Source organism: Theropithecus gelada, chromosome 11 (genome assembly GCF_003255815.1).
Source record: "Theropithecus gelada isolate Dixy chromosome 11, Tgel_1.0, whole genome shotgun sequence".
NCBI lineage: Eukaryota > Metazoa > Chordata > Mammalia > Primates > Cercopithecidae > Theropithecus > Theropithecus gelada.
This window is the reverse complement of record NC_037679.1, coordinates 66061713-66088173: the sequence shown is the minus strand read 5'-3', so window position 1 is coordinate 66088173 and position 26461 is coordinate 66061713. Positions and strand designations below refer to the sequence as shown.

The following is a 26461-nucleotide window of genomic DNA, read 5'->3' as shown; positions in this document are numbered from 1 at the left end:
CTCAGACTAGAGTGCAGTGGCACAATCTCAGCTCACTGCAACCTCCACCTCCTGGGTTCAAGTGATTCTCATGCCTCAGACTCCTGAGTAGCTGGGACCACAGGAGTGTGCCACCGTGCCCAGCTAATTTTTGTATTTTTAGTAGAGATGAGGTTTCACCATGTTGGCCAGGCTGGTCTCGAACTCCTGACCTTAAGTGGTCTGCCTGCTTTGGCCTCCCAAAGTGCTGAGATTACAGGTGTGAGCCACCACGCCAAGCCAAGAACTTTATATTCATTTAGTTGTTCATACTCCTTTCTGATTAACAAGTAATTGTAATACACAAAAATAGATACAAATATTAGTGCTTAAAATTGCCAAGTGCTTGAGCCTAGGAGTTTGAGACCAGCCTGGGCAACATAGTGAGACTCTGTCTCTACAGAAAATTTTAAAAATTAGCTGGGCATGGTAGCCTACACCTGTACTCCTAGCTACTCCAGTGGCTGAGGTAGGAGGATCACTTGAGCCTGCAATTGAGACTGCAATGAGCTGAGATCATGCCACTCTAATCCAGCCTGGACAACAGAGCAAGACCCTCTCTAAAAAAAAATTGCAAAGTGAATATCGAGTTACTCAAATGAAAATATGTTGGTGCTATTTGCAGTCTTACTGTTAAATCCAAGTATTGAAATTTAAAGGTAATTACGTGTTGCTTAAAATAAAAACCTGCTCTTACAAGGAGATAAGCCTGGACAACATGCTGAGACCCCATTTCTACAAAAATTTTTTTAAATTAGCTGTGTGTGGTGGTGCATGCCTGTGGTCCTGGCTACTCAGGAGGCTGAGGTGGGAGGATCACTTCAACCCAGGAGGTTAATGCTGCAGTGAGCCATATTCATGCCACTGCACTCCAGCCTGGGCAACAGAGCGAGACCCTGTCTCAAAAAAAAAAGAAAAAAAAAAGAAGAGTAGCTAGGGACTTCCATCTCTGGTTAAGATGTAAAAACTCACAATAGATCATTGTTTCCCATATTAACAATGAGATGAAAGTGAATATGACACAGAATTATAGAGGTTTTTTTTTTTTTTTTTTTTTTTTCTCTCTTATTTTGTTTGAACCCATTAGAGAATTGAGAAAACGAAGTCTCTAAAAGGCTGGGCATGATGGCTCACGCCTGTAATCCCAACACTTTGGGAGGCCGAGGCTGGCAGATCACAAGGTTGGTAGTGCAAGACCAGCCTGACCAACATGGTAAAACCCTGTCTCTACTAAAAATACAAAAATTAGCCAGTCATGGTGGTGCACACCCATAATCCCAGCTACTCAGGAGGCTGAGGCAGGAGAATCGCTTGAACCCAGGAGGTTGCAGTGAGCTGAGATTGCACCACTGCACTCCAGTCTGCGCGACAGAGTAAGGCTCTGTCTCAAAAAAAAAAAAAAAAAAAAAGAAACACAAAAAATATATATATATAGACACACCAGGTTATATCCTAATGCTACACCATTCTATATAAGGTACTTGAGCATCTATGAATTTTGGTATCCACAGGGGGTCCTGGAACCAATTTCCTGCAGATAAAGGGAAGACTGTATATCAAAATTTACAGAATTCAGATAAAGCAGTGCTTAGAGGAAAATTAATATTTTTCTAATATAATATTTCAATATTAGAAAAGGAAAAATCAAGAACTAAGTTTCTACCTTAAAGATAGAAAAAGAACACTTTAAACCAATAGTAGGTAGTAAAAAGAAAACAAAAAATAAAGAGGAATGGGAATCAGTGAAATAGAAAACAATAAAGAAAATTGGTATACATTAATTAGTTTATTATTTCTTAGCGCCAAACCCACCTTGCCCTACTGTGTGATACTGGAGCTGGACACTGTAAACATTTCTCCTTTGCCAGCTGGCTAGATATTAAGCTCTATCAAAAGACATTGTTGGTGGTGCTCTGCAAGGTCACAGCAGGAGAGAACTTTTCTTCTTGATATACCTGTGCTTTTTTTCCCTGGGCCAGCAGATGAGTATGCAGGAGGGTCAGTAGCATTCACCTCAGCAGCCCTTCTGAACCAGCTGCAGCCTACATACACCCTCTGGTGAATTTCTGTGTAAGCCTACTTATATCCGCTGATAAGTTTCTATGCCACCTGGTGGACAGCTTCTACAGATCACCTCCAGTTAGCCCATACCTGCCAGGAAGTTTCTCAGCCAACCAACAGGTTATTGGTATGAAACAGTTTTGGTCACTGCCCTCTGGTAAGTTTCTTTACAGGGAAGGTTGTGTGTTCCTGTGGCAGCACGCTCCATCCAATGACCCGTGAATCTCAGTGACTTAGTGGAAGGGAGCTTTTGTTAAGTTTTTTTATTCATTCCTTGCTTATTTTCCCTCCCCATAGAGGTGGCAGCTGCTTTCTGCAATTGGTACTTTTGAACATCTTAGAGCAGTACCATCCAACAGAAAGCATATTAAATTTAAAATTTTCTAATAGCCACTTTAAAAAAGTAAAAAGAAACAGGTGAAATTAATTTTAATGATTTATTCAGCACAGTATATCTAAAATATTCTATATAAAAGGAGTTTTAAAAAAATATGAAGTTCTTGAAATCTTGTGTGTATTTTACACTTCCAGCTCATCTTAATGCCAGCTAGTCACATTTCAGTGCTCAGAAGCCACACGTGGCCTAGTGGCTACTACCTACCATACTGAAGTGTAGCCTTATCTCCTGTTTTATTCCTTGTCATTGTTGACCACCTTTTAGTAGCTAACAATTACAATTCTTGATACAGGCATACCTGGCAGATGTTACAAGTTTGGTTCCAGACCACCACAATAAAGTAAATATTGCAATAAAGCAGACATCACAATAAAGCAAGTCACAATTTTTTTGTTTTTCAGTGCATATATATAAAAATTTTCTTTATACTATATTGTAGTCTTTTCTGTGTACAGTAGCATTATGACTTAAAAAATACACACCTTAATTAAAGATATTTTGTTGCTAAAAAATGCTAGTGATCATTTAAGCCTTCAGCAAGTCATAATCTTTTGCTGGTGGAGGTTCTTGCCTCAATGCTGATGACTACTGGCTCATCAGCATAGTGGTTGCTGATGATTGGGGTGGCTATTGCAATTTCTTAAGACAGTAATGAAATTTGCCACATCAATTGACTTCCTTTCACCAAAGATTTCTCTATAGCATGCAATGCTGTTTGACAGCATTTTACCCACAGTACAACTTTGAAAATTGGAGTCAGTCCTCTCAAACCCTACCACTGCTTCATCAACTAAATTTGTGCAATATTCTAAATCCTTTGTTATCATTTTGTTGATGTTCACAGCATCTTCACCAGGAGGAGATTCCATTTCAGGAAACCACTTTCTTGCTCATCCATAGAAAGCAGCTCCTCATCCATTCAAGTTTTATCATGAGATTGCAGTAATTCAGTCACATCCTCAGGCTCCACTTCTAGTTTTAGTTCTATTGCTATTTCTACCACATTTGTAGTTCCTTCCTCCACGGAAGTCTTGAAACCCTTAGAGTCATCCATGAGGACTGGAATCAACTTCTTCCAAATTGCTGTTAATGTTGATATTTTAACCTCCTCCCATGAATCACAAATGTTCTTATTGGCATCTAGAATGGTGAATCCTTTCCAAAGGTTTTCAGTTTACTTTGCTCAGACCATCAAAAGAATCACTGTCTATGGCAGCTATAGCCTTACAAAATGTGTTTCTTAATAAAACTTGAAAGTCAGAATTACTGCTTGATCCATGGACTGCAGAACTGATGTTATATTGGTAGGAATGAAAACAATGTTAATCTCCCTAATACATCTCCATTGGAACTTTTGGATGACCAAGTGCGTTGTCTGTGAGCAGTGATATTTTTAAAGGAGTCTTTCTTTCTGAGCAGTAGGTCTCAACGGAGAGCTTAAAATATTTATAAACCATGCTGTAAACACATGTGCTGTCATCTAGGCTTTGTTGTTCCATTTAAAGAGCACAGGCAGAGTAGATTTAGCATAATTCTCAAGGGCCCTAGGAGTTTTAGAATGGGCAGTGAGAATTGGCTTCAACATAAAGTCACCAGCTACATTAGCCCCTCACAAAAAAGTCAGCCTGTCCTTTGAAGCTTTGAAGTTAGGCGTTGACTTTTTCTTCTTTTTTTATTTTTGAGACGGAGTCTTCCTCTGTCACTCAACGCTGCAGTGCAGTGGCACAATCTTGACTCACTGCAGCCTTCGCCTCCTGGGCTCAAGTGATTCTCCTGTCTCAGCCTCCTGAGTAGCTTGGACTGCAGGTGTGCCCCACCATAACTGGCTAATTTTTGTATTTTTAGTAGAGACAGGGTTTCACCATGTTGGCCAGACTAGTCTCAAACCCCTGACCTCAAGCATCTGCTTGCCTCAGCTTCCCAAAGTGCTGGGATTACAGGCATGAATCACCGCGCCTGACCTGGCATTGACTTTTTCTCTCTAGCTGTGAAAGTCTTACATGACATCTTCTTCCAATAGAAGGCTACTTCATCAACACTGAAAATCTGTAGTTTAGTATAGCCACCTTAATTCATTATCTTAGGTTAGATAGATCTGGTTAACTTGCTATAGCTTCTCCACCCAGCACTTGCTGCTTCACTTTGTACTTTTAGGTTACGGAGACAGCTTCTTTGCTTAAACCTTATGAACCAACCTCTGCTAGCTTCCAACTTTCCTTCTGCAGCTTCCTCACTTCTCTCAGCCTTCACAGAATCGAAGAGACTTAGGGCCTTTCTCTGGATTAGGCTGTGCTTTAAGGGAGTATTGTATCTGGTTTGATATTCTATCCAGATCCCTAAAGTTGTCTCCATATCACCATTAAGGCTGCTTTGTTTTTTTATGATTCATGTGTTCATTGGAGTAGCACTTTTAATTTCCTTCAAGAACTTTACCTTTGCGTAGATATCTTGGCTAACTGGTGCAAATGGCCTAGCTTTTGGCCTTTCTCAGCTTTCTTTCTTGTTTTTTTGTTTGTTTGAGACAGAGTCTCGCCCTGTTGCCCAAGCTGGAGTTCAATGGCTCTATCTTGGCTCACTGCAACCTGTAATCCCAGGTTGGGATTACAGGCACACGCCACCATGCCCGTTTTTTTTGTTTGTTTGTTTTAGTAGAGATGGGGTTTTACCATGTTGGCCAGGCTGGTCTGAACTCCTGACCTCGTGATCCGCCCGCCTCAGCCTCCCAAAGTGCTAGGATTACAGGCGTGAGCCACCGTGCCCAGCCTGGCCTGTCTCAGCTTTCAACATGCCATCCTCACTAAGCTTATTTCTAGCTTTTGGTTGAAAGTGAGAGATGTGTGACTCTTTGTTTCACTTGAACACTTAGAGGCCCCTGTAGGGTTACTAATTGGCCTAATTTCAATATTGCTGTCTCAGGGAATAAGGACCTGAGGAAAGGGAGAGAGAGATGGGGGAGAGGCCGGTTGGAGCAGACAGACCACGCTACATTTATCAATTAAGTTCACCTTCTTTTATGGGTGCAGTTCATGGCACCCCAAAACAATTACAATAGTAACATCAGAGATCTCTGATAAAAGCTGAGTGTAGTGGCTGTGGTACCTGTAGTGCCAGCTACTCAGGAGACTGAAATGGGAGGATCACTTGAGGCCAGAAGTTCAAGACCGGCCTGGGTGATACAGTGAAACCACATCTCTTAAAAAAAAAAGAAAAGAGATCACAGGTCATCATAGCAGATGTAATAATGAAAAAGTTTGAAATACTGTGAGAATTGATAAAACGTGTCACAGAGACACAGGTGAGCACATGCTGTTGGGAAAATGACACCAATAGACTTGCTTAGTGCAGGGTTGCCATTAGCCTTTGGTTTGTAAAATGTACAATATCTGAGAAGTGCCATAAAGCAAAGCACAATAAAATGAGTTGCTCTCGTAAATTTTTCATGTTCAAATTGCTGATGTGATTTTTGTCTCCTGTTAGCAAAGCCAAAAGCTCGTTCTTTGAAAACATTAATAAAATTGATAAACTCTTAAGAATACTGATTAGGACAAAAAAGAAAGAAAATACAAGTTACCTATATCAGGAATAAGAAAGAGGACATCACTAGAGATTCTCCAAACTTTAAAAGCATAGTAAAGAATATCGTAATCACTATAATGCCAATAAATTATACATCTGAGATGAAATGAAAAAAGTTCTTGAAAAGTATAACTTACTAGAACTCTTATAAGAAGAAAAAGAAAACCTGAATAACCCTATACCTCTTAAAGAAATTGAATTTATAATTAAAAACCTTCCCATAAATAAACTCCAAGCCCTTAGATGGCTTTATTTTGAATTTTGTCACATATTTAAGAAGGAAATATTTCCTTCTTAAACTCTTTCAGAAAACAAGATTGAGATTACTTCCCAACTCATTTTATGAGAACAGCATAATCCTGCTACCAAAACCTGACAAGGAAAGTTTAGGAAAAAATTAAAAGTATAGCCAAGTGCCCCCCATAAACAAAGACTCAGAAATCACTAAATTGAATCTAGCAATATTTTTTATTTAAAGAAAGTTTTTTTGTAAAGACACTATGTAGTCTCATTATGTTACCTTGGCTGAGCTCGAACTCCTGTGCTCAAGCCATCCTCCCATGTTGACTTTCCAAAATGCTGAAATTACAGGTATGAGCCACCACACCTGGCCGTGAACCTGGCTCTGTGTGTGTGTGTGTGTGTGTGTGTGTAAATTTTTTTTTTTTTTTTTTGAGATGGAGTATCGCTGTTGCCCAGGCTGGAGTGTGGTGGTGCAATCTTGGCTCATTACAACCTCCACCTCTCAGGTTCAAGCAATTCTCCTGCCTCAGCCCCCTGAGTAGCTGGAATTACAGGCACCCACCACCATGTCTGTCTAATTGTTGTATTTTTATTGGAGACGGGGTTTCACCATGTTGCCCAGAGTGGTCTCAAACTCCTGAGCTCAGGCTGTCCTCCTAAGGAGGACAGCCTGGAGGAGCAAAGGTACATCTTACATGGTGGCAGGCAAGAGAGCGTGTGTAGGGGAACTGCCCTTTAAAAAACCATTAGACCTCGTGAGACTTATTCATTGTCATGAGAACAGCGCAGGCAAAACCCACCCCCATGATTCAGTTACCTCCCACTGGGTCCCTCCCATGACATGTGGGGATTATGGGAGCTACAATTCAAAATGAGATTTGGGTGGGGACACAGCCAAACCATATCAAGTGCTAAATAGCAATTTGATAAAGGAAGTCTACAAAAAAACACAAAATCATACTTAAAGGTGAAACACTGAATGCTTTCTACCCAAGATAGGAAAAAACAAGGATATTTGCTTCTACAGCTTACTTGAAGTCTAACCAGTGCAGTCATGGAAGGCAGAGTGTGGATTATTAGCTTACCACCTCACACCCCATTCCCGTATTCTCTATCATAGCATTTTTTCCCCTAAAAGTTATGTATTAATTTACCTCTGTATTGCCACTCATTTTCAATAAGCTCCAGGAGAGGGGCTTCTAGCATAGTATCTGTCATATAATTAGGATTACAATAAATATTTAGTGTATTAATGAATACATTTAATGTTTAGGAAACTTTCTCTTCCCTAGATTTTCATTTTTCTTGTGGAGAGATGTTCACTAATTTATCCCCAGGGAAGGAAAAGTGAATGATCTCATTGGTGAGTTTAGGAGAAGGAGCTGGGCTAGTTTAGCTCAGACGTTTCCTTTTCTTTTAGTTGTAGAGAACACACATTGTATTCTCCTCTTCTATGTAATACGTTTTATAGGGAAAGACCACACTGCAGGGAGGTGCTGCTTATGATTGAGTAGGTGAATCTGTTTGATTCAGCAGTGAAATAGTATTAGCAAGTTTACCTGTCCTGAATTCTACAGTTTTCTACAATTCAGCTTTGCTAATAATATGGCTGATATTTTTATCTTTAGCCCCCTGGCTTACGTGACTGAACTCAAGAAGGAAAAGGGGCAGGAAGTGTTATTTATTGACTCATCTCAGTATTTACTACCTAAGATTTAAAATACTATTTTTCAAAAAATAGTATTAAATCGTACTAGGCACATTGGCTCTCGTCTGTAATCACAGCATGTTGGGAGGCTGAGGCAGGAGGATCTCTTGAGGCCAGGATTTTGAGACTAGCTTGGGCAATATAGTGAGACCCTGTCTTTACAAAAAAAAAAAAAAAATTAAGTTAGCTGGGTATGGTGGTGCATGCCTGTAGTCCTTGCTACTCGGGAGGTTGAGGTGGGAGAACTGCTCAAGTCCAGGAGTCTGAGGTTGCAATGAGCTATGATTTGCACCATTGCATTCCAGCTTGGGCAACAGAGTGGGACCCTAACTCATTAAAAAAAAAAGAAGAAAAGAAAAAGAATTGCTGTCATTCATTGAGGGCTTGCTATGCACTGTGCTCTGTTCTAAACACTTTATGTGCGTTATGTTATTTAATTCTTTAGCAACCCAATAATATGGTTAATGTTTTCACTTTACTGTAGCATATACTTACATAGGGTTTATTATGTGTCAGGCACTGTCTCTGCACCTTACTTATTCTACCCATTTTATAGACTAGGAAACAGGCATGGAGAGTTTAGCAGCTTGCCTAAGTAGTTGAGCCAGTCTTTCAACTTAGGAAGTCTAACTTATTAGATCCTGTGTTTTTAAACTATTCTATACTACCTCACTATAAAACAAATAAATAGAATGCTTTTCTATTCTCATCTTAATTTTATTTTTAAATTTCAAAAATAGCAAGTTTATACTAACAAATCTGAGCAATGCTGCAGAATGTAAAAGTTATTTACACGCTCAAATTTTATTCCTGAAAGTCAACAGCCCTTAATTTCTTGATGTGCACTCTTCAGGACTTTTAAGAACGGAAAAAATTTTTAATGAGATACTATTTTTTTTCCTAGTAGTTTAGCAGACATTTAAAAACAATTACTGGCTGGGCATGGTGGCTCACGCCTGTAATTCCTGCACTTTGGGAGGCCGAGGTAGATGGAGATCAGGAGTTTGAAACCAGCCTGGCCAGCATAGCGAAACGCCATCTCTACTGAAAATATAAAAATTAGCTAGTTGTGGTGGTGTGTGCCTTTAATCCCAGCTACTCAGGAGGCTGAGGCAGGCTTGAACCTGGGAGGTGGAGGTTGTAGTGAGCCGAGATCATGCCACTGCACTTCCGCCTGAGTGACAAAGTGAGACGTCGTCTTAAAAAACAAAAAACAAAACAAAAAATGATTGCTAATACATATTATTGGCAAGTGTGTGGAGATCAAGCACTTAGGTGCACTGCTGATGGGAATGTAAATTTGTACAGTCTTTCGGGTACCTAATTTGACAGCCTATCAGAATTTTGAATGTGCTTATCTTTGATCCATCAGTTGTTTTCCAAGGGATTATTTCTACGAAAAAATTGGATAAATACCCTAAAATTTGTAAGATGTATGCATAAAGGTAAAGATATATACTGTAAAGTTTATAATAGCAATTTTTTTTTTTTGAGATGGAGCCTCACTCCTGTCGTTCATGTTGGAGTGCAGTGGCACAATCTCAGCTCACTGAAACCTCCACCTCCTGGTTCAAGTGATTCTACTTCCTCAGCCTGCCCAGTAGCTGGGAGATTACAGGCATGTGCCACCACACCCAGCTAATGTTTTTATTTTTAGTAGAGATAGGGTTTCACCATGTTGGCCAGACTGGTCTTGAACTCCTGACCTCAGGTGATCCACCCACCTCAGCCTCCCAAAGTGCTAGGATTACAGTTTTGAGCCACCGCACCCAGCCTAGAATAGCAGTCTTTTTTAACCTACCATTGGAACAGCCCTTGTCTAATCAGGAGGTGTTTGGTGAATTATAGTATGTTACCATATAGGCAGTTAAACAATGGTAGAACTTTTTCTTTATGAGATAAATCAGAATAGACTTAGAATTTAAAAAAAAAAATTATGCTTAAGAAAAATCAACTAATTCCTTTAAGTCACAGTTTCCTCATTTAAAATCAGTGTAAAGAGATGTACAGAACTTACTAATATAGCTCCTGATAATAAGTAACTGCTATTATTATTACCATCTCCAAATTTTTCAGTTAACATTTTTTAGTAATCAGAAAGAAAATATTTACACACACACACACACACACACACACACACTCACACACGACCTCAGCCAGGCAGCTTATACCATATCAACTATCAAAAGTTTGTCAAAGATCAGGTCTTAGACTCAACAGACATAAATTCAGGTGGTCTGGCTCTCTGTGAACTCTGGCAAATCCCTAAGTTTTAAAAATAAACCAAAATGGAAATACTAACCAAAGTGCCAAACTCTGAGTGTTTTTTTGAGGCTCAAATGAAATAATGTAAGTATGAGTAATTTGAAAAAGTAAAGTGTTCTACAAACACATTTAGTGTAAGAGCTGGTTTTAAGCATATTGCTTTGCTAGATTGTCTGTTGCCTAGCATAAAGCCTGGAATCTAATGGGTTATGCATTTGTTACTTACGTATTTTTTAATTGATAAATTGTTTACTTTTTCCTGTATATTCAAAGTTCGATTTATGTATAATCATTTGATATGTAGATTTTCAGCTTTTTCACTTTTTGTTATGATAGAAAAAATGACTATTAAAATTGGTGTACATTGTTCCCCCTTCTGTTACTTTAGGAATGGAACATTACTAAACTTTCAATTGAATATGATTCTGAGCCCTTTGGAAAGGAACGAGATGCAGCTATTAAGAAACTGGCAACTGAAGCTGGAGTAGAAGTCATTGTAAGAATTTCACATACATTGTATGACCTAGACAAGTGAGTTCTTTTTTTTTTTTTTTTTTTTTTAACTGTGAGAAAATGCATGTAACATAATATTTACCATCTTAACCATTTTTAAGTATATAGTTCAGTGATATTAACTACATAGATAAGTTTTTAACTGAGGTTTATGAAGTAGAAATGATAGCGTGTACTTCATAGAGTTTTGGGAGAATTAAGTGAACATATGTCAAATCCTTAGCATTTTATTTAGCCGCTATTGTCCTAATGACAGGTCTCAGCATTTCTATTTCAAAACTATTATGGATTAAGACTGTTACAGAATTTTCCTTGACTACTCTTAACTCAGCCTCCTGTGGTCTTGCCTTTCTGGGCTCTTAGCATTATCAATTTTATAGTTATACATAGTTATAAATTGCCTTGACATATTTTGTATGCTTGTTTAATGTTATCTTATTTCATGTATATCTATCTTGTCTATCTGGATTTTAAATCCAGATACAAATTGGATGTAATATAACATTGCATAGCTGTAGTCCTCTGAACAATAGCATAATAGAATATTTCTCAAAGTGTATTTCTTCAGACACCAGTCCTTGGTGATGCTTTGTCCCACAGAAATTCTGTGGTCGAACTTAAATTTAGGGAGTATTGTATGCTATGAGTCTTAGAGGTCTATAAAACTTGTTAACTTTTTAAACTTTTGGCATACCATTGTCCTTTTAAGTACTGAAATCTTATAATTTATTTACCTTTTAAATCATTTTACTTTTTTAGTAATTTATATATTTTATAAAGTTAGTAAAACAAATTCTGTAACATGACAAACTAGTTGATTTGATTTCACATTTTAAATGTATCAAAAAATCATGATTTGATTCAGACAAAGGTCTTACTTGATGCTAAGCTAGAATTCATGTATCTTTTGATAATAATCTTGCCTTAGAGCTCACCAATTTGCTTAACTTTAGGGAGCTCATAGCAAGGAGGGGGCAAAACAGGATAAAAACAGTTGCTTCTAGGTGGGAGACTCAGTGTTATGCATAAAATTAAGTGTTTAGGCCAGGCGTGATAACTCACGCCTGTAATCCTAGCATTTTGGGAGGCTGAGGCAGGTGGATCACGAGGTCAGGAGTTCAAGACCAGCCTGGCCAAAATGGTGAAACCCCATCTCTACTAAAAATACAAAAATTAGCTGGAAGTGGTGGCGGGCGACTGTAATCCCAGCTATTTGGGAGGCTGAGGTAGGAGAATCACTTGAACCCAGGAAGCAGAGGTTGCAGTGAGCCAAGATAGTGCCACTGCATTCCAGCCTGGGCAACAGAGCAAGACTCCATCTCAAAAAAGAAAAATTAAGTGTTTATTGGATTGAATGTGAATATTTACTATATGTAATCTATCATATTAAAATGTAACATATAGAAAATGTTTTGTCCTAAGATTCTCATTTTGCTACTGTTGTGTAATTAACAATGTCCTCAGTAGTATTATTGTAGTATCATTACATTCAGCAAAATTCATTGCAAGCCTATGAATAAATTCAAAATACACAAAAGCAAAATTTACTTAAACAGGATATCTTTTTATGGTGATTGCTTTCTGTATTACTTTCGGTATGTATCTGTAGTTGATACATCACTGTGTATTATATAATGAAAAATATCCTAAAATACACTAGACAACCTTGATTTGCCATTTATCAGTTATATGACCTTGACTAGTTTACTTAACTCTCCTGGTAGGCCTGTTTTCACATCTGTATAATGATGAAGTTAGATTTCATTTGTCATTTTTTATTAAGGACAAATGCTAAGCAAATGGCCATAGTGAAAAAGAGTAGTTATTCCAAAATAGTGTCTAAACTTAATCTAAACTACCATTGGCAAAGCTAGTTATTTTTTTAAATTAATACTTGATTGAGGTAATTAGTGATCAGAAGTAAATAAAAAGATACTTAGATTTAAATAACTTGAAATTTCGGGGCTTATGTGTTCTAAGTATGTGACATAGATACATATGCTAACATCTCTAATGAAGGCGTGAGTACAATAGAAAATAGGAAGTAATTGTTACCCCAGTAATATAGAATCCAAATTTATAAAATTTGCTGAAGGAAATAGGGTAATTGTATTAGTCCGTTTTCACACTGCTGATAAAGACATACCCTAGACTGGGCAATTTACAAAAGAAAGAGGTTTAATGGACTTACAGTTCCACATGGCTTGGAAGGCCTCACAATCATGGTGGAAGGCAAGGAGGAGCAAGTCATGTCTTACATGGATGGCAGCAGGCAAGGAGGGAACTTGTGCAGGGAAACTCCCCCTTTTAAATACTATCAGATCTTGTGAGACTTACTCACTATCATGAGAACAGCATGGGAAAGACCTGCTCCCATGATTCAGTTACCTCCCACAGAGTCCCTCCCATGACATGTGGGAATTGTGGGCGTTACAACTCAAGATGAGATTTTGGTGGGGGCACAGCCAAACCCTATCAGGAATGTAGGTCCAAGAATACAAAGTAGAAGTTATGTAAGATGAACAACGCTAGAGGTCTAGTGTACAGAGTAAGGATTTTAGTTAATAAAATTGTCTTTTATTTGGAATTTTTATCAAATAAGTAGATTTTAGCTGCTTTTGTCACACATACAAAAAAGTAACTATATGAGATTATAAATATGTTAATCTGCTTCACTATAGTAACCGTTTTACTGCCTACATGTATCCCATAATGTGTTGTAAACTCACATATATACAATACAATTCATTTTTCCTAAATGAGACCTGCTGATTACTCTTTCATATAATTATCAACCTGGTTTAGTTTTTATTGATGATTGACATTCTTTGAGCTGGGCCATAACATGTTTTTCATATGTCTCTGTGTATTAACTTTTTGTAATTACCTTTAGACTAATTTACCCACTTACTTGTTTTTTCCTCTCATAAGTTCTTAATATTCTGTGTCTTAAAGGTTTTAATATTTGTGTAGTGTGTATATTTGATACCTAGAGGATGTCTAGAAGCTCAAGAGAATGATTTTTGGACTCATTAATTATTTTGAACACATTTCTTGGTCATTATAACAAGCTAACATTCTCCTCAAAGACTTCAGTGATTAATTTTTTCTGCTTTTTAAGCCTTTTGGGAGCTTGTTAGCCAAAATTTATTGTCTTTTTTTATACTAACTACATTTTACTAACTCTTGTTATAGGATCATAGAACTCAATGGTGGACAACCGCCTCTGACTTACAAAAGATTCCAGACTCTCATCAGCAAAATGGAACCACTGGAGATACCAGTAGAAACAATTACTTCAGAAGTGATAGAAAAGTGCACAACTCCTCTGTCTGATGACCATGATGAGAAATATGGAGTCCCTTCACTGGAAGAGCTAGGTGAGTGTAAACTATAATCAGTGTGAGGCTTAAAAGTTAATCAGAAATTACTCAGAAAATTCCCCTTTTAATTTTGCCATGTAAAGTATTTTGCATTAGGAGAGAAAGAAAGGGCAGGGGGAGAAGAAAAAGAACCCTTTGAGAAGTGATAAGTTTGTTCATCACTTATGTGTTCTATAAATATGTGATCTATTGTTATCACCTTAAGATGTGCAGCCTCAAAATTGAAACCATGTCAAACCATGTTATATCCTCTGTAGGTGAGGGCTTATTTAGACCCTCAGTTCATTTTTATGGTACTCTCTCAATTTTTCTTCTAAGTAATTTGTTCTCTCAGTTATTGGGGTTAAATAAAAATTACTTTAGTTTCAGAAGATTTCTGCAAAGTAATTTGTTTTCCCAGTTATTGGGGTTAAATAAAAATTACTTTAGTTTCAGAAGAATTATATTTTTTTCTTTTCTTTCTTTTAGGTTTCGATACAGATGGCTTATCCTCTGCAGTGTGGCCAGGCGGAGAAACTGAAGCACTTACTCGTTTGGAAAGGCATTTGGAAAGAAAAGTATGATAATGTAGATTATATAGCTATGCTTATATTTCCAAAGTGTCATTTAAAAAATAATTTTTCTCTCTTTTAAAAATAACAAATAGATTGTTGGAAGGGGAGGATTAAGGGAAATGGTTAAAATAGCACAAACCTTGGCCGGGCGCGGTGGCTCAAGCCTGTAATCCCAGCACTTTGGGAGGCCGAGACGGGTGGATCACGAGGTCAGGAGATCGAGACCATCCTGGCTAACATGGTGAAACCCCGTCTCTACTAAGAAATACAAAAAACTAGCCGGGCGAGGTGGCGGGCGCCTGTAGTCCCAGCTACTCGGGAGGCTGAGGCCGGAGAATGGTGTGAACCTGGGAGGCGGAGCTTGCAGTGAGCTGAGATCCGGCCACTGCACTCTAGCCTGGGCTACAGAGCAAGACTCCGTCTCAAAAAAAATAAAATAAAATAAAATAAAATAAAATAAAATAAAATAGCACAAACCTAATTGTTTGAAAATTAACTACCATCTCCTCATTTAAATGCTCTTTCTCCTTCTCTTCTAATTATTTCCCCTTTAGCTACTACCGCACTACCTCCTCTGTTCTTTCTACCTAAGCTAGTATCTAGTGGCCATAATTTCGAAACTAGGATAGAATTATATTTCACCTTTACCTTTGTGTTAAAGAGACAGGTTGAAAGCCAGGCATGGTGGCTTACGTCTGTAATCCCAGAGTTTTGGGAGGCTGAGGTGGGCGGATCACTTGGGGTCAGGAGTTTGAGACCAGCCTGGCCAATATGGTGAAATCCCATCCCTACTAAAAATACAAAAATTAGCCGGGCATGGCGTGGTGGCACCTGCCTGTAGTCCCAGCTACTCAAGAGGCTGAGGCAGGAGAATCCACCCAGGAGCTGGAGGTTGCAGTGAGCCGAGATTGCGCCACTGCACTCCAGCCTGGGTGACAAAGCAAGACCCTGTCTTAAAAAAAAAAAGAGAGAGAGATTGAAGGTGCTCTCAGCTTTCTGTTGGAAATTTGAAGGTAGTTTATTTCACATGAGTATGTGCTGCACAAGGATGACTGAAACAAAAGAATGCTCACTTTTTTATCCTGTCTTATTTTCTATTAAAACATGTAATTTGTGGCTAGGATAAGATTTTATTTTCCAAGAACTATGTAACTTTTTTTTTAAAAAATCTCCATTCTGAGCGTCCTTTTAAAATGAAAAAGACAATTAGTTAATGTAATTTTCTCTCTGTGTTTTCAGGCTTGGGTGGCAAATTTTGAAAGACCTCGAATGAATGCAAATTCTCTGCTTGCAAGCCCTACTGGACTTAGTCCTTATCTCCGATTTGGTTGTTTGTCATGTCGACTGTTTTACTTCAAACTAACAGATCTCTACAAAAAGGTATTCTCTAAAATTGGAGCTTATTGTTTAATACTTTAAAAGAACATTCTGATAATACTTCTTTGCTTTTTAACCATAGGTAAAGAAGAACAGTTCCCCTCCCCTTTCCCTTTATGGGCAACTATTATGGCGTGAATTTTTCTATACAGCAGCAACAAATAATCCACGCTTTGATAAAATGGAAGGAAACCCTATCTGTGTTCAGATTCCTTGGGATAAAAATCCTGAGGCTTTAGCCAAATGGGCAGAAGGCCGGACAGGCTTTCCATGGATTGATGCCATCATGACGCAGCTTCGTCAGGAGGGTTGGATTCATCATCTAGCCAGGCATGCAGTTGCTTGCTTCCTGACACGAGGGGACCTGTGGATTAGTTGGGAAGAAGGAATGAAGGTAAGTGTTCTAACTGATGTAGCATGCCTTATTTTGAAGGAATCCTTACCTTAATAAAACAAATCCTAGAAGTTGTCTGTTATATAGATTAATTTATAATGTAGTTTTTCAGTGGATAAAACATTTAATTCCCCAAATATGGGCACACTTTCAGAGCGAAAGATGGTATAATCTGACAAGCAAAAAGGTGAAAACTAGTTAAATTGATTAACCTAAAGTCATTTTAATGGTTAAACCAGTCTAGCCACTAAGAGAACTGTACAATTTAACACTGAATTTGTTGATAGATATAGGTGATATTTCTGTCACCAAAAGAATTCACTCAAGAGTTCCTAGAGATAGTGAATTCATATTATAAATTTTAAAACAGGGCCGGGCACAGTGGCTCACGCCTGTAATCCCAGCACTTTGGGAGGCCAAGGCGGGTGGATCATGAGGTCAGGAGATCGAGGCCATCCTGGCTAACACGGTGAAACCCCATCTCTACTAAAAATACAAAAAAAATTAGTTGGGCGTGGTGGCAGGCGCCTGTAGTCTCAGCTACTCAGGAGGCTGAGGCAGGAGAATGGCATGAACCCGAGAGGTGGAGCTTGCAGTGGGCCGAGATCGCGCCACTGTACTCCAGCATGGGCGACAGAGCAAGACTCAGTCTCCAAAAAATAAAATAAAATAAATATTAAAATATAAATCATTTCACCTCACTTCAACTTCACAACTTTTTAGTAATACTTCTATTATGTGAAAAGAAGCATACCACATTTTGTGACATCATCTTGTGGGTTACATGTAATAAGACTTACATACCTTGTTTTTTTTTTTTTTTTTGAGATGGAGTCTCGCTCTGTAGCCCGGGCTGGGGTGCAATGGTATGATCTCGGCTCACTGCAACCTATGCCTCCCAGATTCAAGCAATTCTGCTGCCTCAACCTCCCAAGTAGCTGGGATTATAGGTGCCCACCACTGTGCCCAGCTAATTTTGTATTTTTAGTAGAGACAGGGTTTTGCCACATTGCCCGGGCTTGTCTTGAACTCCTGACCTCAACCCCCTGCCTCAGCCTTCCAAAGTGCTGGGATTACAGGCATGAGCCACTGTGCCCGGCCATTGTATACATTTTTTACGTTTCTGGCAATATCATACATTTGCCCCATCCAAGGACCATTTCTGAGCCTATGTGTGTGTGTGTTTTTTTTTAATCTCTTACATTTCCTAGTACACAGTTGTATATACAAAGACAATATATAACATACTTAATGAATATATATAAAAATCATTTATTTTAATTATATTTTCTTTCTGATCAAGGAATTCAGAATTAAGCTATGCAGTGCTAGTATATACTTTTACATGAATTTATATTTGAGTATGCTTCCTTTATTTAGGCTAGTATACTAAGTTTTTGTTGGTGTTTTATGTAATAATATTTTTGCTTTCTTGAAAGTGGTTTACTGCTTTTCCTGTGTCTACTAATAATATCCTTTTAAATCAGTGATTTGAATTTTTTTTTTTACTTCCATTCTCCCTGTAACACTGCAGAGGTTGGAAAAGTAAATTCTCTACAGAAACATACTATATTACCACTATGTTTCTTTCCCTGGAAGAGCTCATTATAGAACAGAATATAGACAGGGAAGCTAACTTTGGAATGTTTAATTTTACAAGTCTGTGCTAGATTTTCTTTGCCTTGACTTTGGATCTACTGTGACCTTGAAAATGCTTGCTTTGCGAATTATATGTGTGCAAACTAATTGGTTACTGTTACTTCTGAAGGTATTTGAAGAATTATTGCTTGATGCAGATTGGAGCATAAATGCTGGAAGCTGGATGTGGCTGTCTTGTAGTTCCTTTTTTCAGCAGTTTTTTCACTGCTATTGCCCTGTTGGTTTTGGTAGGAGAACAGATCCCAATGGAGACTATATCAGGTAAATCAAGGGTGATTACTACTCAGTTTGGAATAGTTAATTGAAGAAGAGCTTTTCATGGTTAATCAATGCTTAAAGTATTCCCCACTCATGATAGGCAGCAGAGATGAGTAGGGCAAACAGATCATTTAAATGGTATTGATTTGATTTTGGTCTCTCATAGCTAGTAGTTGTTATAGTTTGCTTACAGTGCATTTTATTAGTAATCTTTCTTTTTTCTCCTAAAGGCGTTATTTGCCTGTCCTAAGAGGCTTCCCTGCAAAATATATCTATGATCCCTGGAATGCACCAGAAGGTATCCAAAAGGTAGCCAAATGTTTGATAGGAATTAATTATCCTAAACCAATGGTGAACCATGCTGAGGCAAGCCGTTTGAATATTGAAAGGATGAAACAGATCTATCAGCAGCTTTCACGATATAGAGGACTAGGTATGTTAATAACTGTCTTTGTTTCTTTGGCAGCTGTTTATGTACCTGTCTTTGAATTTTATCTTGATCATAATTTAAAAGAAAATTCTTTTGTCCTTTAGGTCTTCTAGCATCAGTACCTTCTAATCCTAATGGGAATGGAGGCTTCATGGGATATTCTACAGAAAATATCCCAGGTTGTAGCAGCAGTGGAAGTAAGTGAAAAGGAAATTTCTGCACTTAGTAACATGACGAGGTTATTAAACAAATATATTTGTTATTGATCCTTACTAACATTTTATAAAAATCTATCTTTGAAATTAACTTAATAGATTCTTTGTATGCATGCATACATGTGCACTCAGACACATCTCTTCACTCCACTGATGACATTTTAGAGATGGAAAACATCATTCCGTATAATAGATGTTGGGTCAAGTTAAAGCTTTTACAAACTGAGGAGAGCAATTTTAAGGATAAAATGATACTCAAATGTCTTTTTCAGAATGCTTATTATTTTTTACTCTTTAGGTGTACAGCAACTATAAGGTAATTAGTTAAGAAAGTCCGTGGCCCTGTGAACATGGCCAAAAGATTTATTGTACACATGCATAGAGCCCTCTAGTCTTTTTGAACATGAGTTTTTTCTTATAAAGTCTGTAGTATTTTTCTGTATAATACGAATTTAGTGATCATGTGAATTCTTATGTGTGATATTAATAATTTCAGGAACTCAGTATGTGTTGGAAATTTGAATCATCATATTAGTTTTTTTGGCTTTGACCAAAAATAGCATGAAGCTCAGTAATTTGATTAAAAAATAGGACAGCATCAGTGAGAATGGTGATTATTAAAAAGTCAAGAAGCAACAGATGCTGGTGAGGATGCAGAGGAAAAAGGAGGCTTGTACACTGTTGATGGGAATGTAAATTAGTTCAACCATTGTGGAAGACAGTGTGGTGATTCCTCAAAGATCTAGAAGCAGAGATACCATTTGACCGAGCAATCCCGTTACTGGGTATATACCCAAAGGAATATAAATCATAAAGATACATGCACACATCTGTTCATTGCAGCACTATTCACATTAGCAAAGACATGGAACCAACCTAAATGCCAGTCGATGATAGACTAGATAAAGAAAATGTGGTACATATGTACCACGAAATACTATGCAGCCTATAAAAGGAGGCCGAGGTGGGTGGATCACCTGAGGTCGGGAGTTCAAGACCAGCCCCTGACCGACATGGAGAAACCCCCGTCTCTACTAAAAAGACAAAATTGGCCAGGTGTGGTGACGCATGCCTGTAATGCCAGCTACTCGGGAGGCTGAGGCAGGAGAATCACTTGAACCCGGGAGGCGGAGGTTGCGGTGAGCTGAGATAGTGCCATTGCACTCCAGCCCGGGTAACAAGAGCAAAACTCCGTCACAAAAACAACAAAACACACATGCTGGGGTCTGTTGGGAGAGCATTAGGAAGCATAGCTAATACATGCTGGTCCTAATACCTAGGTAATGGGTTGATCTGTGCAGCAAACCACCATGGCACATGTTTTGCCTATGTAACAAACCTGCACATCCTGCACATGTACCCCAGAACTTAAAATAAAAATTGAAGGGAAAAAAAGGAAATCTCTACATATGATAAAAGAACATAAAATTATGTAAAGACATTGTATCAGTGTCAATACCTGGTTATATTGTTGTAAAGTCAGATGTTCTAAGTTGATGTTAAGAATAAAACCTTTTAAAAATTGAACCTTTTTGAATTCAGAAATATCCTGCGTCCTCATGAAAACAGCATGTATTTTATCCTCCAAGAATTAGTTTTGGGAGACAGGGACAAAAGCACTCACATTTTGACTGCCTACCTTGTGACCAGTAGATACTAAGGGATTTTTGCCTGCTTTCTCACAATAACCTGGGGAGGAGGTAGTGGGATCCTCATTTTATATTTGGGGAAATAATCCTAGAAAGATTAGGTAACTTAGCCAAGATCCCACAGTTAGTAAGTAGTTGAGCTAAGATTCAGATCCAAGTCTGACTAACTCCAAAGCTTGTACTTCTTCCTGCATCATTGGGCCTCCTCTGCAAGTGGAGTGCCATATGTGTTTACAAGAGAAAATATTTTATTGCTGGAATGTGATCTACCCAGCAGTCGACAGTTGCCAATGATGGCAGTATACTTTAGAAATGTTCCTTCTCAGGATCTCCTACATTTTGAATAAACTTCCACAAGATAATCATTTCAAAAGTTCTATCAGATCTCTTGTTGAGTTCACAACCTGCCTTGTCAGCCCACACATGAGTGAGGGACAGAAGCTCTGTGAAACACTAAGATAACAGGAAGGTAGCAAAGAACTAGGAACCAAGGGCTGAGCTAATCCACAATGATGGCACAATCTGCTTCTTAGACCACTCAAACCTATGTCCTTTATTTGGAATTATATTCAAAAGCTAATCATGGTAGCAGGTTAAATTGGGACAGTTTTGCTTTGCAGATGTATAAATGTAGGGTAGTGTATTATATAATAGAAGAATTAATAAATCTTGAAATTATTTTAATTGTGTAAATATTTGCCTATAACATGGTTTGTAGCCAGGTTCTTGGAGGCTTTCAAAAGACATGAGACATGAAAAGCTAAGTAGAACTTAAGTCTAAATGGGGGTGTGGAGGGAAAACAAAAACAAATGAAAAAGTGATAAATTGTAAGATGCTGCCTCCATGTGCAATATGAGAAAAGGGAGAGATTATTGAGAGCTGAAGGGACTAGAGAAATTTTCTTGAAAGGTGGCAGGATTGAGTAGCATTTGGGTAGCCAGATGAGGGAAAAAACATTTTAGACCTGGAGATGGGAAATTGTGAAAAGACACGACTTGGGCTATGCTATTAATAGTAAACATTTCTCCCCTCAGGTTTCTGCCCCATTTGAAAGGACTTAAATGCTTCTAAAGCATATCCTTTTATGCCGTACATTTATCCTGTCTGTAGGCTTTTATAGTACCTTACAAGGCACGTCAAAGGGAAAAATTCTTTGACTTTTCTTAGTTTTGTTTTGTTTTAATGACTGTGGAACATTCTTGATCTCTGCAACACAAATTGCATTTTTCTCTGCTCATCTTTGTATTTGTGTGTGTGTGCACATGTGCTCAGGAAAGGAATAAACTATACGTAGATATCTTAAAGTACTTTTATTCTTACAGTAAAACAGACTGTAATATGTTTACTACTGTAGCAATATGTTTTAGTTTTTATTTAACTTTCAGGGTTTTTTTAATTGTAAAATATCAGTTTGTCGGCATTATTAGTCATGAGGGAAATGCAGATTAAAACAACTGTGGGATAGTACTTCATACTCACTTAGGGTGAGCAACTGCCACTGATTGCCTAGGATTGAAGTTAATTAAAATGAAAGTAAGTACACAGTCTTGTTCAGGCCATAAGGTGTTGACCTATCCACCTGCTCATGGATAGATCCAGAATGCTTATATTTTTCCATAACCTGGACACACTGATGAAAACGTTTCCCTGAAACATACTTCTCTGTTCTAGCCAACCTATTCTCCTGTAATAGTGTTTGTTTTTAGAAGGGTTGATGTGATTGCTCAGTCTAGGTAACTGCCACATAGTCTGTGTCTTCTGCTTGTAGTGTGATTTGAATTGTTTAACTCATCGGGCAGGCCCTTATTCCCTTATCCTCAAGGAAATATGTTTGGAGGGGCTCTGTAGGAAAAGCGTGGGGAAAGGGGATAAGAGTCAAGGAAGGATGTGTGTCTCACTCTTGCCCCTGTGTTTTACCTTCATGGTCAAGTTTCAAATTGTCATCTAGTAAGGAAATGTTTTTTAGAAAATGATCATCAGTGATTTTGCCTTTGAACTGTCAACATTTCTGTGAGCCTAAATTTAAGTTTTCCTGATTTGAGCATGTGATTTTTGGTTCATAGGAAGATTGAGATTTAGTCTTAAAAGCATATAAATGACCTTAAGTACAAGCACTGAAAGTTGGATTTGTAGTCTTAATAATATATACATTTTGGATTTGATTTTAAGTAATTCTACTGTGTTTTAAATACTAACAGGTTGCTCTCAAGGGAGTGGTATTTTACACTATACTCATGGCGACAGTCAGCAAACTCACCTGTTGAAGCAAGGTAAGAATGAAGCATTTGCGCATACTGATCTTTTTCCTTTTCCTGTCTTAAACATATGTTTTTTAAATGTGCAGGAAGAAGCTCCATGGGTACTGGTCTCAGTGGTGGGAAACGTCCTAGTCAGGAAGAGGACACACAGAGTATTGGTCCTAAAGTCCAGAGACAGAGCACTAATTAGGTAAATATTTTAGAGCTTTATTTCTTGCTTTAGAAGAGTATATAATTAACATAAATTAAGATAATTTCCAAAATGGAGTGAATCTCTATTTTCAAACCAGAAAATCTTGAGGCATTAACTTTTAAGCAATTTTTACAAAATCAGTTAATTTTTGGCCAAGAGACATGCATCTGTACTGGAGAAATTGTTGCACCAGTTTTATGGTCATCTGAATCAATGCTCTTTAAATTAGAGATGTTTATGATTTTGTGGTCAAATTTTTTCTTAGAAAAAGACAACTTTTTTATTTCCTTACTATGTAACTGTGAATCTAAAACAATTAAAGCGGCCTCTTTGTTTTAGTGGCATTAATATAATCTTTTTATGAACTTTCCCCCAAATCTTTGCCTCTTAAATGTTTATAAATTTCTTTTATCTGTTGTGATGCTTCTGAAATCTAAATTCTTTCCAATTTGGGAATAGGTTAAAATTTTTTTAAATGCTGGCCCTTATTGGAAGTATCAGAAAGCCTTATCTGCATTCAATTTGATTGGATTTCAGATGCCATTTTGTGATTTAAATTAGTATGAAAAGCATTTATACGGTATATTTGCCAGTTTTTAAACATTTTTTGTTTCTTCAATTATCTAACACTGTTTACGTTTTTTATTGCTTAATTTTTTTATGTAAACCTAATTAGACTATAAGTATCTTGAAGATAAGGTCAATAAACACTCATCACATTTTTGTCATTGAATTCTTTGCAATCAAGCTTTACCTAGTTTTTTTTTTCCCCCCCTTAAATCACAGAAAACGTTCAGGAGGAATACTGTTGCAGCTGAAATTGGTGGGGAGTTCAATACTTTTCAATTAAGTTATTTAAAAATACTCTTCATTGATGGAAAGCAGTTACATATTGAAATATGTTGTTTCTAATGACATTTCTGTGGTTTTTAACTTTTTAATGAATTTTGCAGAGGACAAATGGTAATTTGTATATAAAGAACTTGGCAAGAGAATTTGCTTAATGTAAATATAAATAGTCACAATTAGTATAGACCCATCAATATATTTTTGATAATTTTTCATGTATGGTAAAAGTTAAAATGACAAATTGATATTCTGATATAAAACTCAAAGGTTTGAGAGTCAGTGGGAAAAAAGGAGGTTTTTAGACTTTCTTAAAAGACTTTGTTAAAATTTTAGGACAGAATTTTCTTGACGTTGTTTGATCTAACTTTGCACTCTTTGATAATAATGTTTTAGATAATGTGCATAATCTAAATTGGTATTGTAGCCTCTGTTAACACAGACAGTATATGTTTTAAACTTTGATGTAAACCTTTTTAGACCCAAACTTGTGGAAGTATCATGTGTTAAGTTCTCTTTGTCTCTGTTTCTTTGTTCATTTATTACTAAAATGACCTGGTTATTAAAGTATATGCAAATATGAAATCTTGTGTACTTGGTGTTTTTTGGTTTTTTTTTTTCTTTTTTGGTAAGGGAGAGAGTATTGCTATATGATACATGATTACAAATTACAAAGAGATTCTATAAACCACATCACCATTTTGAATGAAGGAACAGCTACCATATGTTTAGTTAAACAGTATTTTTCAAAATTATATGCAAGAAAAATGTAAAACTAAAGGGATTTTTTTCAAGTAATGGCATTTGTAACCATAAATCAGGCAGTATGGGCTAGCAATCAATAGAGCGAGCTCTAGAGTCAAATGCCCGATTCTGCCATTCATTAGCTTTGAGGTCTTGAGCAAGTTTAACCTTCTGTGTCTTCTTTCTTCTTATCTATAAAATGGGGATGAGGGTAGTATCTGCTTTATAGTCCAGTTCCATGTAAAATATTTATGAGCTGGCATGTGATAGGGTACTCAATGTTAGCCACAGGGCTGCCACGCTGTCTCACCCCCTGGCGTGTACAGTGCACAGTCTGCATAGCTGTATGCCACAGCTCTGGTTAGCTGCCATTATTTTTATTACTATTGCTATTATCCCTTTAATGTTCTCTAGTAGGTTAGTTCTTGCCATTCTGAATTATAACCAGTGGCTTTTCATTTTCCCATCATTAGTCATGATAGATATTTAGTATGATAATTATATTTAAATATAACTGAAGATAAAGTTGAATAAAAATACAGAAACAATAACATTTTAGATGATATGCATTTTTTAAAATATCCTGGATAGTGAATTAACAATTAAATTCCATTACTGAGGCTAGGTGTTGTGGTTCACGCCTATAATCCCAGCACTTTTGGAGACTGAGGTGGGAGGATCACGTAAGCCCAGGAGGTCAAGGCTGCAGTGAGCTATGATTGTGCCACTGTACTCCAGCCTGGGTAGAGCAAGACCTCATCTGAACTGGGTGTGGTGGCTCATGCCTATAATCCCAACACTTTGTGGGGTTGAGGCTGGAGGATCACTTAAAGCCAGGAGTTTGAGACCAGCCCTGGAGATTTAGCAAGACCCCTTCTCTATTTTTAAAAAATCAACATAAAAGTAAAAAGTAAAGAAGACCCAGGCACAGTGGCTCATGCCTGTAATTCTAGCACTTTAGGAGACTGAAGCAGGAGAATCACTTGAGACCTGGAGTTTAAGATTAACCTGAACAACATCTTAGGACCCCATCTCTACAAAAGAAAACAACAAATATATTAGCCAGGTGTGGTGGTGTGCATTATGGTCCCAGCTACTTGGGAGGCTGAGGTGGGAGGATGTCTTGATCTGGGGGGTTTGAGGCTGCAGTGAACTATGATTGCACCCACTGCACTCCAACCTGGATGACAGGGTGAGACCTTGTCTCGGGGGTGGGGTGGTGGTGGGAAATCCATTACTGAGAAAAAGAAGATGAAAAAATCCTGTGTTTTATCGTTCTTTTTTCACCACTGTTAAAGTGAAGTAATATTTTAATTGTTTTTTTATGGTAACTACCTCACATCCTACTCTTTGGACCTAGTTGTACAGTGCAGAGTTGAGAAATTCTTAGGCCTGAGATTTACCATCATCATACAAGAGGTCAAAGATTCAGTTTTTTTGTTGTTGTTTTGAGACAGAGTCTCACTCTGTCGCCCAGGCTGGAGTGCAGTGTCGCAATCTTGGCTCACTGCAGCCTCTGCCTCCTGGGTTCAAGCGATTCTCCTGCCTCAGCCTCCCAATTAGCTGGCACTACAGGCACGTGTCATCACACACGGCTAATTTTTTGTATTTTTTAGTAGAGATGGCATTTCACCGGGTTAGCCAGGATGGTCTTGATCGCCTGACCTTGTGATCTGCCAGCGTTGGCCTCCCAAAGTGCTGGGATCGCAGGCATGAGCC

The 26461-nt window shown here is 37.8% G+C and overlaps 1 protein-coding gene across 1 annotated transcript in view; it reads left to right on the top strand.

Moving 5' to 3' along the window:
• The window catches only part of CRY1 (cryptochrome circadian regulator 1), a 103314-nt gene extending 78731 nt beyond the window's left edge, over window positions 1-24583 (top strand). Inside the window, exons 3-13 of the mRNA XM_025403485.1 lie at window positions 10657-10799; window positions 13977-14161; window positions 14633-14721; window positions 15958-16098; window positions 16178-16489; window positions 18258-18409; window positions 18637-18839; window positions 18941-19033; window positions 22900-22971; window positions 23046-23149; window positions 23939-24583. Of these exons, the coding sequence (XP_025259270.1) occupies window positions 10657-10799; window positions 13977-14161; window positions 14633-14721; window positions 15958-16098; window positions 16178-16489; window positions 18258-18409; window positions 18637-18839; window positions 18941-19033; window positions 22900-22971; window positions 23046-23149 (1494 nt within the window). The 3' untranslated portion in view covers window positions 23939-24583. The remainder of the gene's footprint in view (window positions 1-10656; window positions 10800-13976; window positions 14162-14632; window positions 14722-15957; window positions 16099-16177; window positions 16490-18257; window positions 18410-18636; window positions 18840-18940; window positions 19034-22899; window positions 22972-23045; window positions 23150-23938) is intronic.
• The last annotated feature ends 1878 nt before the right edge of the window (window positions 24584-26461 follow it).